The sequence below is a fragment of the Stomoxys calcitrans genome, chromosome 4, assembly GCF_963082655.1.
Source record: "Stomoxys calcitrans chromosome 4, idStoCalc2.1, whole genome shotgun sequence".
NCBI lineage: Eukaryota > Metazoa > Arthropoda > Insecta > Diptera > Muscidae > Stomoxys > Stomoxys calcitrans.
The window spans coordinates 114,963,952-114,987,464 of NC_081555.1; the positions used below are offsets into that span (position 1 = coordinate 114,963,952).

A 23,513-nucleotide genomic window follows, 5' to 3' on the forward strand; every position below is an offset into this window, starting at 1 on the left:
CTCAGCCCATCCTAGTGACACAAAAGTTGGAACAGTGTGTTTTAAAATAAAAAAAAAATTGAAATCAGTGTTCTTTCCATAACAAACGTTGCTATCCTTCCTAACAACAAAGCCTTTTTGGAGATTATTTTCCAAGATTTCATAAATTTGTTTTTGTTTCCCAAGGTATTTCTGGAGAATTATTTTTTTATTTATTTTTTTTTTTTATTGTAATTTGCGCATTGTACCCTCTTTTCCACATTTGATAGACCATAATCAGTGATTGACTTTACAGATGTACCTTCGTTCAATGTGATTCATATCTTAGCTTTTAGCAAATTATATTAAAAACAAAAACACACTTTTTAGGCTCCGTATGCATGGGGCATGTCTTAGCATAACTATTGAACAATCAAAAAGTATATTTTTTTGGAAAAAAATTATCTCTAATATATCTTCTGTGAAAAGTGAATTTTTTAAACGGCTGCCGATGTGCTATCAATCTGTATATGTGAGCAAAGTTTCAAATCGGTGTTTTCAATAAACTAATAAAACTAAGTGATAGTGAACTTACTAATCATAAAAATATTCCTTGTAAGTGAGTGTAAAGCTGTGCCTGATACGGTCCAAATCGGTCCATAGCCTGATATAGCTCCCAAATATAAAGCGATCTCACGATTTGATTTCTTGTGCCCCTGGAAGTCGGAATTTTTGTTCGATTTAACTGAAATTTTGCACAGAGTGTTTTGTTATAAGTTTTAACAACTGTGTCAGCTACGGTTCAAATCGGTCTATTACCTGATACAGCTCCCACATATAAACCGATCGTCCGTTGTGACTTCTTGAGCCCTTACAAGTCGCAATTTTTGCCCGAGCTGGTGCGGCCTCCAGAAAGAAATCAAATCGTGAGATCGGTTTATATGGGAGCTATATCAGGTTATAGACCGATTTGAACCGTAGTTGACACAGTTGTTGGAAGTTATAGGTTAGGTCAGGTTGAAAAGAGGGTGCAGATATTAATCCGCCCCACGCCCCAGTAATCGGCTTGTTGTGCGCCCTAAAACTATAAAGTAACCTCTAAAAAGAAAATTTTAAGTTCGAAATAGAAACTGCTACTTACAAAATCCCTAATTGTTTTCAATGCCACTCCCCTAAGTTGGTTCATGTCTGGAGATGGGCGATGGGTAAATACCCAAAAGGTATTCACTCGGTAAATTTATACCCAAAAGCTGGGTATTTATAAGTTTACAGTTATCTTGGGTATACAAATATTTTCCAAACATTTTTTGATGATTTCCTATTCTTTGTATATAAACCTGATATTCTGATCTCATAAAATCGGATTTTAGTTATATTGGGTTGCCCAAAAAGTAATTGCGGATTTTTCATATAGTCGGCGTTGACAAATTTTTTCACATCTTGTGACTCTGTAATTGCATTCTTTCTTCTGTCAGTTACCAGCTGTTACTTTTAGCTTGCTTTAGAAAAAAATGTAAAAAAGTATATTTGATTAAAGTTCATTCTAAGTTTTATTAAAAATGCATTTACTTTCTTTTAAAAAATCCGCAATTACTTTTTGGGCAACCCAATATATAGTCGCTACATAGACCGATCGCCAGACTTAAAGTCTTGAGTCAATAAATTGATCATTGTTCATTTGATTTCGATGAAATTCGGTACGCTGAGTTCTCGTAGACCCCTACCCATTTCTTTGAAGTGTGGTTCAGATCGGACGATCCGAAATCGGTTTATATTGGAGCTGTATCAGATTGTGAGCCGATTGTGGTTCAGCACAACACTTCATGCACAATTTCCGCCAAATCGGAATACAATTGCGCTCTCTAGAGGATCACGAAGTCAAGATCCGAGATCGCATTATATGGGAGCTATATATATCAGGTTATGAACTGATTTGAAACTAAGCTCAGATGTTAGAATTTAGAACACAACACCTCAAGCAAAATTGCAGGCAAATCGTATACTAATTGCGCCCTCTAGCGGCTCTAGAAGTCAATATCCGAAATCGGTTTTATATGCGAGCTAAATCAGTTTATGAACCGATTTCAACCATATTTGGCACACTTCTTGACGCTCAAACCAGAACACTTCGTGTAAAAATTTCAACAAAATCAGATAATCATTGCGCCCTCTAGCGGCTAAAAAAGGCAATATCCGAAATCGGTTTATATGGAAGCTATATCAGTTTATGAACCGAATTCGACCATACTTGGCACACTTCTTGACGCTCAAACCAGAACACTTTGTGTAAAAATTTCAACAAAATCGGATAATCATTGCGCCCTCTAGCGGCTAAAAAAGGCAATATCCGAAATCGGTTTATATGGAAACTATATCAGGTTATGAACCGATTTTGACCATACTTGGCACACTTCTTGACGCTCAAACCAGAACACTTTGTGTAAAAATTTCAACAAAATCGGATAATCATTGCGCCCTCTAGCGGCTAGAAAAGGCAATATCCGAAATCGGTTTATATGGAAGCTATATCAGGTTATGAACCGATTTCGACCATACTTGGCATACTTGTTGACGGTCAAACCAGAACACTTCGTGTAAACATTTCAGCAAAATCAGATAATCATTGCGCCCTCTAGCGGCTAAAAAAGGCAATATCCGAAATCGGTTTATATGGAAGCTATATCAGGTTATGAACCGATTTCGACCATACTTGGCACACTTCTTGACGCTCAAACCAGAACACTTCGTGTAAAAATTTCAACAAAATCGGATAATCATTGCGCCCTCTAGCGGCTAAAAAAGGCAATATCCGAAATCGGTTTATATGGAAGCTATATCAGGTTATGAAGCGATTTCGACCATACTTGGCACACTACTTGACACTCAAACCAGAACACTTTGTGTAAAAATTTCAACAAAATCGGATAATCATTGCGCCCTCTAGCGGCTAGAAAAGGCAATATCCGAAATCGGTTTATATGGAAGCTATATCAGGTTATGAACCGATTTCGACCATACTTGGCATACTTGTTGACGGTCAAACCAGAACACTTCGTGTAAACATTTCAGCAAAATCAGATAATCATTGCGCCCTCTAGCGGCTCTAGAAGGCAATATCCGAAATCGGTTTATATGGAAGCTATATCAGGTTATGAACCGATTTCGACCATACTTGGCACACTTCTTGACGCTCAAACCAGAACACTTCGTGTAAAAATTTCAACAAAATCGGATAATCATTGCGCCCTCTAGCGGCTAAAAAAGGCAATATCCGAAATCGGTTTATATGGAAGCTATATCCGTTTATGAACCGAATTCGACCATACTTGGCACACTTCTTGACGCTCAAACCAGAACACTTTGTGTAAAAATTTCAACAAAATCGGATAATCATTGCGCCCTCTAGCGGCTAAAAAAGGCAATATCCGAAATCGGTTTATATGGAAGCTATATCAGGTTATGAACCGATTTTGACCATACTTGGCACACTTCTTGACGCTCAAACCAGAACACTTCGTGTAAACATTTCAGCAAAATCAGATAATCATTGCGCCCTCTAGCGGCTCAAAAAGTCAGAATTCCAGATTGGCAGAAGTGTTTGAAGTTAAGACGACAAGTAAGAAGGCGTTAAGTTCGGCCGGGTATATATGTAAACCACTTTTCGCCAAAATCCGGGGAAAAATGCATACCTTATGCCCCGAAATATGTTCCGATTGTGAACAAATACTAATAAGTACAAGTCATATTTTAATTGTGTGAAACAAAATATTGGTCTGTTTAGTAGCTATATCTAAAAACAAACCGTCAAATTTCGGTGAAATCGGATTATAAATGCGTCTTTAATGGGGCAAAGACTTTAAATCGAGATATCGGTCTACATGGCAGCTACCTCCAAATCTGGACCGACTTGGGCTAAGTTGCAAAAGAATATCGAAGGGCCTAACACAACCCATTGTCCCAAATTTTGGCGTCATCGTACAATAAATGCGCGTTTTATGAGTCCACAATCTTAAATCAAGAGATCGGTCCATATGGCAGCTATATCTAAATCCAGACCGATCTGGACCAAATTGAAAAGGGGAGGTCGACTGGCTCCGTACACAACTCGCTGTACCGAATTTGGGCAAAATCGGATAATAAATGCGCCTTTGATGGGCCTAAGAGCCTAAGTCGGCGGATCGGCCTATATGACTATATCCAAGTCTGGGCCGATCTGGGCCAAACTGAAGAAGAATGTCGACTGGCCTATCACAACTCGCTGTCTCAAATTACAACAAAATCGGGTAATAAATGTGGCTTTTAAGGGGCATCCACCCCTCCCTTCTCCCCCCACCCAAAATAAAATGCGACCTACGTCCCTGGTGAAGGATATAAAACTAAAAATAGAAAAAAAGGCACGTTTTCTATAGATTAGATAAGGTCAACAAACGTTTATAAAATTATCACAAAATTCCGATGACTTAATGGCCTGACCTTAAAAATTTGTCAATTAAAATTATTGAATTGGGTAAAAGAACTCAATGAACTCATGTAATGTTAAGGTGCTATCAGACGGCATGTATATTTCCTATTAAACACTGATGTTGAAATAACTGTGTAACTATGCCCGCTACCATAGGGTGAGGGTAAACTTATCTCGTTATTCCGTTTGTTACACATCGAAATATTGACCTGCGATCCCATAATGTATTGGGTTGCCCCAAAAGTAATTGCGGATGTTTTAAAAGAAAGTAAATGCGTTTTTAATAAAGCTTAGAATGAACTTTTATCAAATATATTTTTTTTACACTTTTTTCTAAAGCAAGCTAAAAGTAACAGCTGATAACTGACAGAAAGAAGAATGCAATTACAGAGTCACAAGCTGTGAAAAAATTTGTCAACGCCGACTATATGAAAAATCCGCAATTACTTTTTGGGCAACCCAATACTTTCTTGATCGTATTGACATTTTAAATCGGTGAAGTCAAATCCGTTAGTCCGTCCGATCGAACTTATTAAAAGTGCACAGATACTTTACGATTTGACATCTTTGACATCCCTGGAAACCGATTGTCCGATTTGACTGAAATTTTGCCCATACTGTTCTGTTGCGACTTCTAACAACCTTGCGCAGTAAGGTTCCAATCGGTCTATAATCCGATATAGCTCCCATATTAACCGATATCCCTATTTAACTTCTTGAGATCCTAGAAACCGTAATTGTTGTTCGATTTGGAACGTAGCGTTTTATAAAGACTTCCAGCATCCATGGTAAGTATTGATCAAATCGATCCATAACCTGACATAGCTCTCATATAGGCCGATCTCCCGATTAGTCTTCTACGATTCCAAAAAGTTTTAACTTTTGCCAATGGCTTAATGTACAAAGAGCTATAAGCATCGAAAGGCCTCGGAGGGGGTGGGCTATACAGCCCTGAATAATGTCAAAAAAAATAAAATCATATTTTTTCCAAAAAAAACTCTAAACTCAACAAAATTTAAGAGATCATAACATTTATGTTGGAGTGTCTAATAGGGTAATTTCCAAAATAGTGGACATTTGAGATGTTTTTCAAAACGACATAAGCAAAACGAGTCAATGTAGACATGGCATAACACACATCAACTCAATTCATATGGGTATGGAAGGAGACATGTCTTATAACAAATATGTACATGACGTCTAATAGCACCTTTACTAAAGTCTTTTGGGAGCGATGAAAACACAGCAACAACCATGTGTCGGTTCAACTGATTTGGCTTACTCTCATTGCAAGTAGTTTCAGCCAGTTTGTGTTGTCGCTATGCTCTCGAGGTGTTAATCGTTTGGTGTTTGTTTTGGTTTGTGGTAGCAGTCTGGTTTAAAGCTCTTTTTTAGGCTTCTTTTTTTAGTCTTTAACATCAATGACGTCGCTTGACGTCTAGGCTACCAAAGATTTTGTTTTTATTGATTTATGGCTGAAATGACCGCAAAGTGTTTGGTGTAAGAATTTGGCAGTTGTTGCTAAGCACATAATCGGTGTTGTCGAAAACGAAACAAGTAAAAAGGCATCAAGTTCGACCGACCCACAACCTCGGGTATATATTTAAACCATCCCACCTTTCATGCATGTTCCCCGGTGGAACATGCATTATATGGTCTAGCTGAAATTTACGGCTTCCTATAACTTGATAACTTTCGATAATCATTGTTCGATTCCTATAAGCGGTAAATTTTTACTGGTTTGACAGAAGTTTGGCATGTAGAATAAAATTATGCTCTTTAACTAAATTTGTTTTGCATACATTTTTAGCGGTGGGTTCCCTAGATTTGACCCGGCCAAACATAGCACACTTTTACTTGTTGAAAAGTCTGCCATATAGTCTGCTACTTACTGTCCATATTGCCATTATGAATTGGTATACCTTGGTTGCAAATGCAAATTTTGCCCATGAACATTCCACTAAGGAACCGGGGCAAACTTCTCACATATCAATGAGTGCAGTGCGATTCAAGTTAAAGCTCAATGATAAGGGTCATCCTTTTTATAGCCTAGTTCGAACGGCGAAGTTTTACGTGGCATAGTACCTCAATCATGTTGCCAGGCGTTCTGCGTCATAGGCGGACATGCTTACCTCTGCGCCACGGTGGCCTCCACTGTACCTTGGTTAGGCTATAATTAAAACCTTGCATTTCGTTGTTTTTGTTGCCGTTTTTCGTCACTATATTATTTTCTCTCAGATTGCGCGCCTTTGTCATTCGTCGTCATCAAGCTTTTGACAAATGACAACTTATCGGTAACTGCTGCCTTATAACTCTTTAGCAGTGTTGCTGTTATTAAGAATTATTGTTGTCGCTATGTATTGGTTTGTATTCAACCACAGCTCTTCGAATCATTCGTTTTATTGCCAAACATACATGTATTCTTTTGCTCTCTCTCTCTCTCTCTTTCTCCTTCTCTCGCTCTCTGTCCCTATCATTTGCTCTTAGACTGCGCACTATTTCTACCGCAATATTAAGATCTCCGTATCAACTCCAATGTCAACTTCTTTCATTTATCCAAAAGCAATTGGAAAACAGCGATGGGCACATGCACATATTTTCAATCAGATTGATTATCTGGTGTACGTACATAATAATGCCTAATAGTGAGTGTGGGTGTTTGTCATTATTGTTAAAAATATTGTGAACATTATCACCTACTTAGATACTCGTGTATATGTATGTCTAGTTTACACACCGAGGCTCTCACACCAAGATTTCAAAGTTCATCTCTTTGATAGAAAAATGCCAAATCATTCCAACTAGAAAAGCGTTGCGTGCCATATAAACGCCTCCCATGGTATGGATGAATCATTTGGAAATCGACATCATCATACAAATGGGTTGACTAAACTGCATATTAATTAACCGGCTACTGTGACCTTTAAAGAGGGAAAAAAAAACAAAAAAAAAAACAAAAAAACAAAAAAAAACGAACCAACAACAAAAAAAACAAACAACAACACCTGAATCGAATATCTGACAAAAACTATCTTCGTCAACTATATTATGTTTAACAGTTACTAATTTGCCCTGGAGTGTTGATTAGTCAACGCTAGCCGCAGCACGTTTCAATCAAAGATATTTCGTTCATGTTGTTATCATTTATTGACACACATACACACACACACACACACACATACATTAAGACACTTGTGATTTAAATTCTTTTTCGTTGTGTTGTTTTTTTGAACGCCACACCTCTTTTGTTTACAATACTGACGATGACGTAAAGAAATGGAAGCAATTAAAAAATAAACAATAATTATAAAAAAAAAATGTCAAACGGAAGTTTTAACTAAATGAAAAGAACAAATAATTATAAATTATACAACAAATTAAACTTCAACAAGAAATATTTACAATAAACAAATTTAGAATAATTGAAGTAAAAGCTTGCTAAGTTTGTCCGGGCCGAATCTTGGGAAACCACCACCATGAATTCTGCTAAAAATGTATACAAAATAAATTTTGTTGAAGGGCATCATTTCACTCTACATACCAAACTTCTGCCAGACCAGCAACAATTAAAGATTCCAAGAACCGAACAAGGATAATCAATAGCTATATCATGTTGTACACTGATTTGGACTGTACTTGGCACAGCTGTTAGAAGTCATAACAAAACACTACGTGCAAAATGTCAGCCAAATCGGACAAAAATTGCGGTTTGTAGGGACTCAAGAAGACAAATCGATAGAGCGGTTTATATGGGAGCTATATCAGTTTAAAAACCGTTTTGAACCGTACTTGGCACAGCTGTTAGAAGTCATAACAAAACACTACGTGCAAAATGTCAGCCAAATCGGACAAAAATTGCGGCTTGTAACGACACATGAAGTCAAATCATGAAAGCGATTTGTACGGGAGCTATATCAGGTTATAGAACGATTTGGATCGTACTTGGCACAATTGTTAACAGAACACCACATGGAAAATTTCAGCCAAATCGAACGACAACTGCGGATTCCAGAGCCTCAATAAGTCAGAAGACTTATTATATGGGAGCTATATCTAAACCTGAAACGATGTGGCACATTTGCAATCCGCAACGACCTACATCAATATTAAATATCTGCGCAAAATTTCATATAAATATCTCGATCGTCTGGACGTTCTGAGTCGATATAGCCATGTCCGCCCATCTGTCGAAATCTCGATAGAGGACGAACGCGTTATGCCAGCCGCTTGAAATGTTGCACAGATACTTACTATTGACGTAGATCGTTGGCAATTGCAAATGGGCCATATCGGTTCAGATTTAGATATAGCTACTATATAAACCGATCTTCCGATTTGACTTCCTGAGCCCTTGGCTGAAATTTGGAACAAGAACTTGACTTATGACTTCCAGCATCCATGCCAAGTATGATCTGAATCGGTCTATAATAGCCCCCATATAAACCGCTTGCCGGATTTGACTTCTTGAGCCCTTAGAAGCATGAAATTTCATCCGATTTGGCTGAAATTTGAAACAAGGTTATGACTTCCAGCATCCATGCCAAGTATGATTCGAATCGGTCTATAAACAGATATAGCCCCCATATAAACCGGATTTGGCAGAAATTTGAAACAAGGGCTTAGGTTATGACTTCCAGCATCATGGCAAGTATAATCTGAATCGGTCTATAATAGCCCCCATATAAACCACTTGCCGGATTTGACTTCTTGAGCCCTTAGAAGCATGAAATTTCATTCGATTTGGCTGAAATTTGAAACAAGGGCTTAGGTTATGACTTCCAGCATTCATGCCAAGTATGATCTGAATCGATCTATAAACAGATATAGCCCCCATATAAACCGGATTTGACTTCTTGAGCCCTTAGAAGCCTGAACTTTCATCCGATTTGACTGAAATTTGGAACAAAGTCTAGAGTTATGACTTCTAGCTTCCATGCCAAGTATGATTCGAATCGGTCTATAAACAGATATAGTCCCCAAATAAACCGAACCCCGATTTGATTTCTTGACCCCTTAGGAGCCTCAATTTTCGTTTGATTTGGCTGAGATTTGGAACGTTGACTTGAATTATGACTTCCAACGTACATGCCAAGTATGATCCGGATCGGTCTATAAACAGATATAGTCCCCATATAAACCGATCCCCCGATTTGACTTCTTGAGCCCTTAGAAGCCTGAACTTTCATCCGATTTGACTGAAATTTGGAACAAAGTCTAGAGTTATGACTTCTAGCTTCCATGCCAATTATGATTCGAATCGGTCTATAAATAGATATAGCCCCCATATAAACCGCTTGCCGGATTTGACTTCTTGAACCTCTAGAAGCCTAAACTTTAAACCGATTTGGCTGAAATTTGGAACAAAGTCTAGAGTTATGACTTCTAGCTTCCATGCCAAGTATGATCCGGATCGGTCTATAAACAGATATAGCCCCCATATAAACCGCTTGCCGGATTTGACTTCTTGAGCCCTTAGAAGCCTGAACTTTCATCCGATTTGGCTGAAATTGAGAACAAAGTCTAGAGTTATGACTTCTAGCTTCCATGCCAAGTATGATCCGGATCGGTCTATAAATAGATATAGACGCCATATAAACCGAACCCCGATTTGATTTCTTGACCCCTTAGGAGCCTCAATTTTCGTTTGATTTGGCTGAGATTTGGAACGTTGACTTGAATTATGACTTCCAACGTGCATGCCAAGTATGATCCGGATCGGTCTATAAACAGATATAGTCCCCATATAAACCGATCCCCCGATTTGACTTCTTGAGCCCTTAAAAGCCTTAATTTTCACCAGATATGGCTGAAATTTGGCCCAAACCACTAGCCAAGTTTTATCCGAAGAATCGGTGCTGTAGCCCCCCCGCCCCCCTAAGTACCTATAACACGATATGACTTCTTGAGTTTAAAACAAGTAAGAAGGCGTTTAAGTTCGGCCGGGCCGAACTTTGGATACCCACCACCTCGGGTATATATGTAAACCACCTTTTTTCAAAATTCGGTGCAAAACTGACACCTTACGCCCCATAGCAGTTATATCAACATATGTTCCGATTTGGACCAAATACTAATAAGTAAAAATCATTGTTCAATTGTATATAACAAAATATTGGTCCTTTTAGTAGTTATATCTAAAAATAAACCGATCTGAACTATATACGACACGGATGTCGAAAAGCATAACATAAGTCAGTGTGTCAAATTTCAGTGCAATCGGATTAAAAATGATCCTTTTATTGGGCCAAAACTTTAAATCGAGAGATTGGTCTATATGGCAGCTATATGCAAATCTTGATCGATCTAGACCAAATTGCAGAAATGTGTGGAGGGACTTAACTTAACTCAATGTCCCAAATTTTGGCAACATCGGACAATAAATGCGCTTTTTATGGCCCCAAAACCTAAAACCGAGAGATCGGTCTATATGGCAGCTATATCGAAATCTGGACCGATCTGCGCGATAATGCAGAAGTATGTTAAGGGGCTTAACTTTACTCACAGTCCCAAATTTCGGCGACATCGGACAATAAATGCGCATTTTATGGGCCTAAGACCCGTAATCGGAGGATCGGTCTATATGGCAGCTATATCCAAATCTGGACCGATCTGAGCCTAATTGACGAAGGATATCGAAGGGGCTAAGACAACACACTGTCCCAAATTTCAGCAAAATCGGATAATAAATGTGGCTTTTATGGGCCTGAGACCCTATATCGAAGGATCGGTCTATATGGCAGCTATATCCAAATCTGAACCGATCTGAGCCAAATTGACGGAGGATGTCGAAGGTCCTAACACAACGCACTATCCCAAATTTCAGCAAAATCGGATAATAAATGTGGCTTTTATGGGCCAAAGACCCTAAATCGGCGGATCGGTCTATATGGGGGCTATACTAAGATATAGTCCGATATAGCCCATCTTCGAACTTAACCTGCTTATGGACAAAAAAAGATTCTGTGCAAAGTGTCAGCTCAATATCTCTATTTTTGAAGACTGTAGCGTGATTTCAACAGACAGACGGACGGACATGTCTAGATCGTCTTAGATTTTTACGCTGATCAAGAATATATATACTTGAAAGGGTCGGAAATGGATATCTCGATGTGTTGCAAACGGAATGACAAAATGAATATACCCCCATCCTTGGTATAATAATTCAAATATAAACTCAGTTAATAAGGGTACACATTTAGCGGATGTCATGGTGGTGGGTATCCAAGATTCGGCCCAGCCGAACTTTAGCCCAGTTTCACCTGTTAACTTTTGTTCTTGTTCTTCCAAAAAGTTGAAATTCTATATCCAAACTTATTTATCAAACATTTCTCCTGCTTATTTCAAACGTTTGTTTTAATTCCTCTTCTTCTTCTTCTTCTTCTTCTGTGGTTTCCCACTACGAGTATGGGAATATTCACAGAGCCATTCAATGTCTCGTGATTTACCTAATAGTTGTTAACAATTCGAAATTAGTGTCAAGTTTGGTATGGTTTCGGTAATAATCATAGCCACAATCAATTTGCATACAAAAAAAAAAAAAAAAAAAAAAAAAAAAAAAAAACCATTAGATTCCAATTCTTATTCACTCAACTAATCGCCTATGAATATGAATTTAATTGCCGTTGTTAGTTGTAATCAATCTTTGGCATTTTAGAAAGAAAAATCCCCGCATTGTGAGTTTGTGTTTGCGCGATGTAGTGTTAGACAGACGACTTCAATTTTTTTTTTTTTTTGCATTTATTTAAACAATTTAAAGTTGAGATGAGAATATTAAGTAGCACCTTAATAGTTGGACACTCAAAGAAAACAGGCTGCATATTGGCGGAGGGACAATAATAGTTGAGAGATGGCATATTCAAATGAAGATAATGTCTACAAATAAAAGTTAATTTTTTTTTTTTATATGCATACTATTTTCAAATGTATGTCGACTGCATGGTATTTTTGGATATTTAGCTCCAAACGCCAAAGAGGCTTCCATTTTAATAGATTAGTCCGAACTCTGGCTAATAATTAAGTGTTGCCGCCATACTATGCTTGATTTTGTTAACATGTTTACCCAACTTTTTTCGTCGAGTGTATAGCTGCTATGGCAGGGGCAGTAAAATAGTCACTTGCTGTAAAACCACGAGTCATAACTGGTGAAATTTTTATTTAGTGTGCTTTTGGAATCTTGTGATTGTTTATTTACTGGATCTGCGTCCGCGTGTGTCTCGTACAATAAAGTTAAAAAAAAAAAATACACAAATCATTCAGCAATGTGCCATAACATGATTTTTGCTGTGCACGCAGTGACGTTTATAACACAATTTTTTTCGGCTTAGTAAAAAAAAAAACAGAAATACTTGTGAATTGTTTACAAATTTACATAACGATATTGATTACACTATCCTACAGCCAAGTTCGATAATAATTGAGCACTTAGAGCGGGCAAAATATCAATGGCACCATCGACATTTTATTATTCCATATGCCACCCCCGGTGGTACAGGCTATTTTAGATTTGTGCATTTGTTTGCAACGCTATGAAGGAGAAGAGGTAGACCCATGGATAAGTTTACGGATCGGCTTAGAATCACTTCCTGATTCGATTTAGCTATGTCCATCTGTCCGTCTGTCTCTCTGTCTGTCCATGTATTCTTCTAATCAAAGTATAGGTCGCACTTGTTGTCCAATTTTCACAAAATTTTGCAAAAGTCTCTTTTTTGGTCCAAGGACAAACGCTATTGATTTTGAAAAAAAATCGCTCCAGATTTAGATATAGCTCCCATATATAACTTTCATCCGATTTAACCTATAAAGGCTATAGAATAAGCAATTTTGTTCCGATCTTTACCAAATTTAGCACCAAGTGCTTTTTGTGGCGTCCCAAGATGTGTGCAAAATTTCATTAGAATCGGATCAGATTTTTATATAGCTGCCATATATATCTTTCATCCGATGTGCCCTTTTAAAGCTGTAGGAGCCACAATTTTGTTCCGATCTTTACCAAATTTAGCACCAAGTGCTTTTTATGGCGTCCCAATATGTATGCAAAATTTCATCTAAATGGGTTCAGATTTAGATATAGCTCCCATATATATCTTTCATCCGATGTGCCCTTTTAAAGCTGTAGGAGCCACAATTTTGTTCCGATCTTTACCAAATTTAGCACCAAGTGCTTTTTATGGCGTCCCAATATGTGTGCAAAATTTCATCTAAATGGGTTCAGATTTAGATATAGCTCCCATATATAACTTTCATCCGATTTAACCTATAAAGGCTATAGAATGAGCAATTTTGTTCCGATCTTTACCAAATTTAGCACCAATTGCTTTTAATGGCGTCCCAATATGTGTGCAAAATTTCATTAGAATCGGATCAGATTTTTATATAGCTGCCATATATAACTTTCATCCGATTTAACCTATAAAACCTACAGAATGAGCAATTTTGTTCCGATCTTTACCAAATTTAGCACCAAGTGCTTTTTATGGCGTCCCAATATGTGTGCGAAATTTCATCAGAAGCGGATCAGATTTTTATATAGCTCCCACATATAACTTTCATCCGATTTAACCTATAAAGGCTATAGAATGAGCAATTTTGTTCCGATCTTTACCAAATTTAGCACCAAGTGCTTTTTGTGACGTCCCAATATGTGTGCGAAATTTCATCAGAATCGGATCAGATTTTTATATAGCTGCCATATATAACTTTCATCCGATTTAACCTATAAAGGCTAAAGAATGCGCAATTTTGTTCCGATCTTTACCAAAATTTCGCACCAAGTGCTTTTTGTGGCGTCCCAATATGTGTGCAAAATTTCATCAGAATCGGATCAGATTTAAATATAGCCGCCATATATATGTTTCATCCGATGTGCCCTTTTAAAGCTGTAGGAGCCACAATTTTAGTCCGATCTTTACCAAATTTAGCACCAAGTGCTTTTTATGGCGTCCCAATGTGTGTGCAAAATTTCATCTAAATCGGTTCAGATTTAGATATAGCTCCCATGTATAACTTTCATCCGATTTAACCTATAAAGGCTATAGAATGCGCAATTTTGTCCCGATCTTTACCTAATTTAACACCAAGTGCTTTTTATGGCGTCCCAATATGTGTGCAAAATTTCATCAGAATCGGATCAGATTTTTATATAGCTGCCATATATATCTTTCATGCGATATGCCTTTTTAAAGCTGTAGTAGCCACAATTTTAGTCCGATCTTTACTAAATTCAGCGTGAGATGTTTTGTGTGACCCCTCAATACATGTGCAAAATTTCATCAAAATCGGTTCAGATTTAGATATAACTCCCATATATATTTTTCATCCGATATGACCTTTTAAGGCTGTAGAAGCCACAATTTTGGTCCGATCTCTACAAAATGTTTCATGAGATGGTTTAATTCGCATCCCAATACGTGTGCAAAATTTCATCAAAATCGATAAAATCGATATCGTCGTAAAAAAGCGGAAGTTTATTGGGATTTGTATTGCAGAGCGGCAAAACGTGCCTCCTGGAAGCTTTTATGCGAACAGGTCGATAGCGTTAATGACGCCGCCAATATAAAAAAGTTTCTCTCAAAAACCCATGTCCAAACTGAAACTTTAGTAGACGATATGGCAGTGAGAGCAGAGACAACGGAGGTTATGTTGAGGCTTGTGATGAAAACCCATTTTCCACAGGATACGACGTGACTCACGGAGACACCGGAATTTTGGCACAATGACATTGATCGAAGGTTTATAATAACGGAATTAATGGTGAAGGAATCCTTGAGGAGCTTCAAACCATTTAAGTCACCCGGACCTGATGGTATATTTCCGGCGTTACTACAGAAAGAGGCCGACAGCGTGCCCAGGACTTGCATATACTCCGAAAGTCTGGCAGGAGGCAAGCATGGTGTTTATAGCCCGGCAAGGCAAGTTATGCGACCCCAAAGGCCTACAGACCCATAAGCCTTACGTCCAACCATGGAACGTATTGTGGACACCATGATAAAGAGTATGACATCCAGCGAACTGCTCAAATACAAACAGCATGCCTATGTCAAGGCAAGGTCGGTGGAAACTGCCCTGCACGAGGTTGTGCATAAAATAGAAGAATCCTTCGATGCCAAAACGAACACACTGGCGGTATGCATTGACATCGAGGGGGCTTTTAACAATGTGCGGACCGACACACTGATCCAAACCGGATGGACCCGGCCCTTAGAGACTGGATAAACCATATGCTGAGAAACAGGTGGATAAATTGTGTGTCCAATGGCATAAATATAAGGGAGAAAGTTTCACAGGGCACGCCACAGAGGGGCATTTTATCGCCACTCCTTTGGGTGACCACCATAAATGACCTATTACGGATGCTGACTGAGGAGGGATTTGAACCCGGACCTTATTGAATTTAGTTTAATTCGGTCTGTGCACTGATATACAGTTGAACCGCGATTATCCGGTTTGCTCGGGACCAAGCTTAGCTCGGAAAACCGAAAACGCGGTCAATAGGGATTTTTTTTTCAAATTTCGTTAGCATATCCGGCTATGACGCTGTACGCCTGTGTCTGAATCCTGGCGAGACCATCAGAAAAAATTCTCAAAATTTGCATTTTGCATTTGCAGAGTTTTTGAGCACTTACTTTAGGGATCTGAGATTTCACAACTGTATTCCTTTAAATGGTGTAAATAAAATTCACTTGTACTAGAGGTACAGCTAACCATGTTTAAGATTTGAACTAGAGCAAACATTTATTCAATCAAGCTTTTGTTCATTAGTGTAATAACAAGATTATGATAGCAGCAGCGTACAAATATCATACTGACAGATTATACAGTAAGCGTAAGTGAAAGATTCACCTTTCTAAATACATCTACTGATTCAAAACAACCATAAATTGGCAATGAAGCTCAGATATAGTATCGACCTACTGAACTGACGGACCCGGCCCTTAGAGACTGGATAAACCATATGCTGAGAAACAGGTGGATAAATTGTGTGTCCAATGGCATAAATATAAGGGAGAAAGTTTCACAGGGCACGCCACAGAGGGGCATTTTATCGCCACTCCTTTGGGTGACCACCATAAATGACCTATTACGGATGCTGACTGAGGAGGGATTTGAACCCGGACCTTATTGAATTTAGTTTAATTCGGTCTGTGCACTGATATACAGTTGAACCGCGATTATCCGGTTTGCTCGGGACCAAGCTTAGCTCGGAAAACCGAAAACGCGGTCAATAGGGATTTTTTTTTCAAATTTCGTTAGCATATCCGGCTATGACGCTGTACGCCTGTGTCTGAATCCTGGCGAGACCATCAGAAAAAATTCTCAAAATTTGCATTTTGCATTTGCAGAGTTTTTGAGCACTTACTTTAGGGATCTGAGATTTCACAACTGTATTCCTTTAAATGGTGTAAATAAAATTCACTTGTACTAGAGGTACAGCTAACCATGTTTAAGATTTGAACTAGAGCAAACATTTATTCAATCAAGCTTTTGTTCATTAGTGTAATAACAAGATTATGATAGCAGCAGCGTACAAATATCATACTGACAGATTATACAGTAAGCGTAAGTGAAAGATTCACCTTTCTAAATACATCTACTGATTCAAAACAACCATAAATTGGCAATGAAGCTCAGATATAGTATCGACCTACTGAACTGACGTCAATGGAATAAAAAAACAAAAAAAAAATAAATAAATTCCACAAACAACAACAATCCAAAATAAAAACTAACAACATTGCTGTCATGCATACCATTCGAGCGCAATCGGTCAAATTTGGAAAAACCCAATTTATGGGGATTTTTACACAAAATTTAATATTTTCCAATGTCTATTCACAATGGGTCGGTCGGTGGGGCGGTCGCCATTTGAGATTTTACCATCACCACACGCAGTCACTGTATTCAGACGAACAAAGTGAGACGTAGACACACAAAAATCTCATAAAAAATTTTCCTTTAGGGAAAAGTTTGACCACAACAATTAGCATAACAAAAGCCTGTCATAAACTTAATAATGATAATTTGTAAATATACGTAGACAAGACTAGCCGCCACACCGCCACACCAAAGAGAGGCAATGCAAAGCATCGCCAAGCACGATAAGGCGAGCAAGCTAGTCACATTCAATAGACAACCGATTTGAAATGACAATAATTCATAGCTAATATTCGGTCTTTTTGCTTTTCTTTTCTTTAACAGTTGTATTTAGTTGTTAATACATGCAACCACCAACCAAAACGACCATCCCACCACAACTCAATTTGGCACAAAGTGTGCAGTTGTCAGCAACAGCCTTAGAAGCTCCTTTGCCGCAGAGACAACTACGCAGCCATGAGCGACAGAAATTACAACGTACCAACCATGGCAACAACAACAACAACAACAACGATTCTTGTCATAATGATAACTGCCAAAAGCAACAGCAACAACCTTCCGGCCACCATATGGGGTGGATGTTAACTCCAGGCGCGCATAAAATATTCAAAATTACCTCCTTAGCTACGAACAGTTACATACAAGTATTTGTTTTGATTACCATGTTATTAACAGTATTAAGTGCACAGCAATCAAGTGCTGCGCAGGCAGCTCCAACTCAGATCTCATGGGCAACAATGAATGCCACAGCAAGACAACATCATAATCTACTAAAGCATCTGTATTCTCATCATCATCTTCATCACCGTCTTCAACTACATCACCCTGCGGTGCAGGCATCCGCCAAGTCACATTTGCCACTTGCACTAAAACAACATCCTGCATCACAGTTGCCTTTTTTGCCAGATGCAAACGATGATAGTCAATATGCTCAACGACATGATACTCGTAACCAATTGGAGACTGATATCGATGGCGAAAAGAGATTTTTGCGCAAACGTCAGTTAACATGGCATGCCTTTTATACCAAAACCATGAATTCCTCAAATATCGCATGGCAAAATCCCTGCGGCGGTCAATATATCAAAACAAAAAGAACGCCTAAAGTCGGGAGAAAAGAGGCAAGGAAAGAGGTAAGTTTTCCTAGAAAATAGTTTTACAGAAAGAACAAGTCAAAAGGCATTAACTTTGGATACCCACCGATTATAAACCGATCTGAACCATATTAAGGTCGGATGTCGTGAGGCTCAAAATAACTCACAGTTTCGCATTACAGCGATATCTGGTAATAAATAAAGCTTTTATGGGCTTCAGTCCCCTTATCGGCAGATCAGTCTATATGGCAGCTATATCTAAATATAGTCCGATCTGAACCATATTTAGGTCGGATGTTGTGAGGTCCTAACCTACTCACTGTTGCAAATTTCAGCAAAATCGGCTAAAAAATAAAGCTTTTATGGGCTGCAGACCCTTTATCGGGAGATCGGTCTATATGGCAGTTATATCTAAATATGGACCGATCTCATCCATATTTAGGTCAGATGTCGGGAGGCTTAAAATAACCCACTGTTGCGAATTTCGGGGAAATCGGTTAAAAAATAAAGCTTTTATGGGCTTCAGCCCCTTATCGGCAGATCGGTCTATATGGCAGCTATATCTAAATATAGTCCGATTTGAACCATATTTAGGTCGGATGTTGGAAGGTCTTAACCTACTCACTGTTGCAAATTTCAGGGGAATCGGTTAAAAAAATAAAGCTTTTATGGGCTGCAGACCCTTTATCGGGAGATCGGTCTATATGGCAGTTATATCTAAATATGGACCGATCTCATCCATATTTAGGACAGATGTCGGGAGGCTTAAAACAACCCAGTGTTTTAATTTTCAGCGGAATCGGGTAATAAATAAAGTTTGTATGGTCTTCAGTCCCCTTATCGGCAGATCGGTCTATATGCCAGCTATATCTAAATATAGTCCGATCTGAACCATATTTAGGTCGGATGCTGAGAGGTCTTAATCTACTCACTGTTTCAAATTTAAGGTAAATCGGTTAAAAAATAAAGCTTTTATGGCCTTCAGACCCTTTATCGGGAGATCGGTCTATATGGCAGTTATATCTAAATATGGACCGATCTCATCCATATTTAGGTCAGATGTCGGGAGGCTTAAAATAACCCTCTGTTGCAAATTTAAGCTAAATCGGTTAAAAAATAAAGCTTTTACGGGCATTAGACTCTTTATCGGCAGATCGGTCTATATAGCAGCTATATCCAGCTATATGTTCCGATTTGGCCCGTTCAAGAACTTAAGCAGCGTGCATCAAAAAGACCTATCTGTGCCACATTTCAGCTCAATATCTCAATTTTTGAAGGCTGTAGAGTGATTAAAACAGACGGACGGCCAGACGTATTGACGTACGAACACACGGACATCATTAAATCGTCTTTGATTTTTACGACGATCCGAATTATCTACACCTTGTAGGGTCGGAAATTGATTGATTTGGATGTGTTGCAAACGGAATGACTAAATATTCCTCTGAGACCTCATAATATACATATATTTTTGATGGTCATGTCATTTTAAGTCGATCTAGCCATGTCCGTCTGTCTGTCTGTCCGTCCGTCCGTCTGTCTGTCGAAAGCACGCTAACTTTTGAAGGAGTACAGCTAGCCGCTTAAAATTTTGCACGAATACTTCTTATTGAGCGCCCCGGTACCAGAGTTGGTAGCGTACTTGGATTACCAGTGCAGGGGTCGTGGGTTCGATTCCCCCCAGAAGCCTTAGTATGTCGCTACTATGGTATCACAATGGACTTAAAATAGTCTAAGTGAGTCGGTAAAAGGACTGCCACTCTTACCTAACCTAACGCCTTATTAGTGTAGGTCGGCTGGGATTATAAATGGGCCATATCGATCCATAACCTGATATAGCTGCCATATAAACCGATCTTGGATCTTGACTTCTTGAGCATCTAGAGGGCGCAATTCTTATCCCAGTAGGCTGAAAAGGGGTGCACGAGGTGTTTTCTTATGATTTCCAACAACTGTGTTAAGTGTGGTTCAAATCGCTCTATAATCTAATATAGCTGTTATATAAACCGATCTGGGGTCTTGACTTCTTCAGCCTCTAGAGGGCGCAATTCCTTTTCGATTTGGCTGAAATTTTGCACGAGGTGTTTTCTTATGATTTTCAACAACTGTGTTAAGTGTGATTCAAATCGCTCCGTAATCTAATATAGCTGTCATAGAAACCGATCTGGGGTCTTGACTTCTTCAACCTCTAGAGGGCGCAATTCCTTTCCGATTTGGCGAAATTTTGCGCAAAGTGTTTTCTTATGATTTCCAACAACTGTGTTAAGTGTGGTTCAAATCGCTCCATGATCTAATATAGCTGTCATAGAAACCGATCTGGGGTCTTGACTTCTTCAACCTCCAGAGGGCGCAATTCCTTTCCGATTTGGCTGAAATTTTGCGCAAGGTGTATTCTTATGATTTCCAACAACTGTGTTAGGTGTGGGTCAAATCGCTCTATAATTTAATATAGCTGTCATATAAACCGATCTGGGGTCTTGACTTCTTCAGCCTCTAGAGGGCGCAATTCCTTTCCGATTTTGGCTGAAATTTTGAACAACGGCTTCTCCTATGGCTTTCAACATACGTGTCAAATATGTTCTATAGGCTGTTACAGCTTCCATATAAACCGATTCGGCCCGGCCGAACTTCGCATGCTTTCACTTGTTTGTTTTTTTTTTTATTTATTTTTAAATTATCTAATACCTTAAATGATGTTTCCTTTCAGATTTTCAAAAATCTTATAACGTACACAAATAATATTTATAAGACGTTAAGGTCTAGTGATTTATCTGCTATTGATATTCGAAATATGAGCATGTGGGCCAAAAAAACACGTAGATATAAATTTCTGCCACAGATGCTAAAACCATCCAATGTAAGTATACATAAAACTTAATTACCATTACTTATCAACTTTAAGTTTATACATGCTATATTGAAATATTGATCGAAGTAAAGTTAAGATGTAAACTTAGGATCATTGCTGTATAATCTGTAGTGTGGTTTGCAACTGATAATGACACAATAGAATGGAAAAGGTCTCCAAAACTCTATTGCAAATTGCAAATTTTAGCTATGAACATACCACTAAGGAACAGGCGCAAACTTCTCACATATCAATGAGTGCAGTCCGATTCAAGTTTAAGCTCAATGATAAGGGGCACCTTTTTATAGCCGAGTCCGAACGGCGTGCCGCAGTGCGACACCTCTTTGGAGAGAAGTTTTACATGGCATAGTTCCTCACAAATGTTGCCAGCATTAGGAGGGGAAAACCACCATTGAAAATTTTTCTGATGGTCTTGAACCCAGCCGTTCAGCGTCATAGGCGGACATGCTAACCCCTGCGCTACTTTGGCCACTCCTTTTTTTTGCAAATTTTGTCAGAATTGCCTTGGAATCGATAGCATTTGGTATTTATTTTTTGAATTTGAATAACGTAAAGCTGGAAGCAATAAAAATTTGCATTAACCATTATTCGGAACACGGTATTATACTTTTCATATTTGCCCTTATCACATTACAACTATTAATCATGCATGTAATTGCTGGAAAACTTTTTAAAACATGCCCTAAACCGCCAATTCTGATGAATTATGATTTCACTTGACAACACTGTTAGCATTTTAGCTGTTGTGTAGCATAACAACAATCAATGGCTCACTCACACAACGAGGGGAATCTGTGTGGCAAAAAAAAAAATGATGAATAAACACATTCATCCACGGATATCATGTAAAGTAAACTTTTCTTTCATTCGGCCTGTGATCGACTAATGATTTGTTCAAAAAATATTCCATCAACTTCAATGATTCCGTGACTTTTTCAAACTAGACACATGTAAGAGGCCAATGAAATGGTTGCAATCTCTCTCTCTCTCTCTCTCTCTTTCTTTATGGCAATGAATGCACAATGAGAGAGAACTTGTCTCAACATTGGTTGATGACGCCGCTAAGGAAATTTACCTCTCAGAAACTTTTCCTAAGTAGAATCAAATTCCCTTTGACCATATGACTGATTTTGCAAAGGTTTTTTTTTATATCGATGCCTCCTTCCCACACAGTTAGCTATGTGTGAAATAAAAATAAATAGCAGCAATTGTCGCTAATGATGAAAAAAAACTACACCTCTATCAGCAATGCATTGGATACCGGTAATATAATCAACATTCAAACTATTGTTTGCTTGCTCATTGCTTACACACATACATATGTACATAGGTGTTTACGTATAGAAAAAGTGTTTTTTTTTTTTTTGCTGTAGTCATGAAATTTGCCGCTAATCGAGGAATTCCATGAGAAATGTGACGTCACAAACTTTATAAACAGCTTTTGCTTGGCGGTATTAAAAACGTTCTTACATACATACTATGTATGTACATATATTATCATATAAATGACTAGCATGGGTAGATGGGAAGCTTTGCTACTACAAATGTCTTTATTATGTATTCTTTTTAGCTGACTGAGCCAATGATGGCAGATGATTTGATTTTGATTACAACATCTCTCATCTTCTTGACGGATAATCTCTCATGCTTCGACAGATAGTTTTTCGTTGCTAAGAAAATTTACTTTAACTTGCAAACATCCCCCACGGCCATATGACTGGGATTTAATGCGGGTTCTTAATCGATAATTCTCACCCACATTGGGGTGTGAGAAGAAAACAAGTAAAAGCGTGCTAAGTTCGGCCGGGCCGAATCTTATATACCCTCCACCATGGATCGCATTTGTCAAGTTCTTTTCCCGGCATCTCTTCTTAGGCAAAAAAGGATATAAGAAAAGAGTTACTCTGCTATTAAAACGATATCAAGATATGGTCCGGTTCGGACCACAATTAAATTATATGTTGGAGGCCTGTGTAAAATTTCAGCCAATTCGTTTAAGAATTGCGCCCATTGGGGCTCACGAAGTAAAATAGAGAGAACGATTTATATGGGATCTGTATCGGGCTATAGACCGATTCAGACCACAATAAACACGTTTGTTGATGGTCATGAGAGGATCAATCGTACAAAATTTCAGGCACATCGGATAAAAATTGCGACCTCTAGGGGTCAAGAAGTCAAGATCCCAGATCGGTTTATATGGCAGCTATATCAGGTTATGAACCGATTTGAACCTTATTTGACCCAGTTGTTGAAAGTA

The 23,513-nt window shown here is 38.4% G+C and overlaps 1 protein-coding gene across 2 annotated transcripts in view; it reads left to right on the forward strand.

Annotated features, from left to right (window-relative positions):
- The window catches only part of LOC106081977 (uncharacterized), a 433,937-nt gene that overhangs the window by 404,708 nt on the left and 5,716 nt on the right, over positions 1 to 23,513 (forward strand). For both annotated transcript variants that reach the window (XM_059367022.1, XM_059367023.1), the window contains 2 exons: positions 17,615 to 18,423; positions 21,092 to 21,241. In XM_059367022.1, the coding sequence (XP_059223005.1) occupies positions 17,635 to 18,423; positions 21,092 to 21,241 (939 nt within the window). In that variant the 5' untranslated portion in view covers positions 17,615 to 17,634. The remainder of the gene's footprint in view (positions 1 to 17,614; positions 18,424 to 21,091; positions 21,242 to 23,513) is intronic.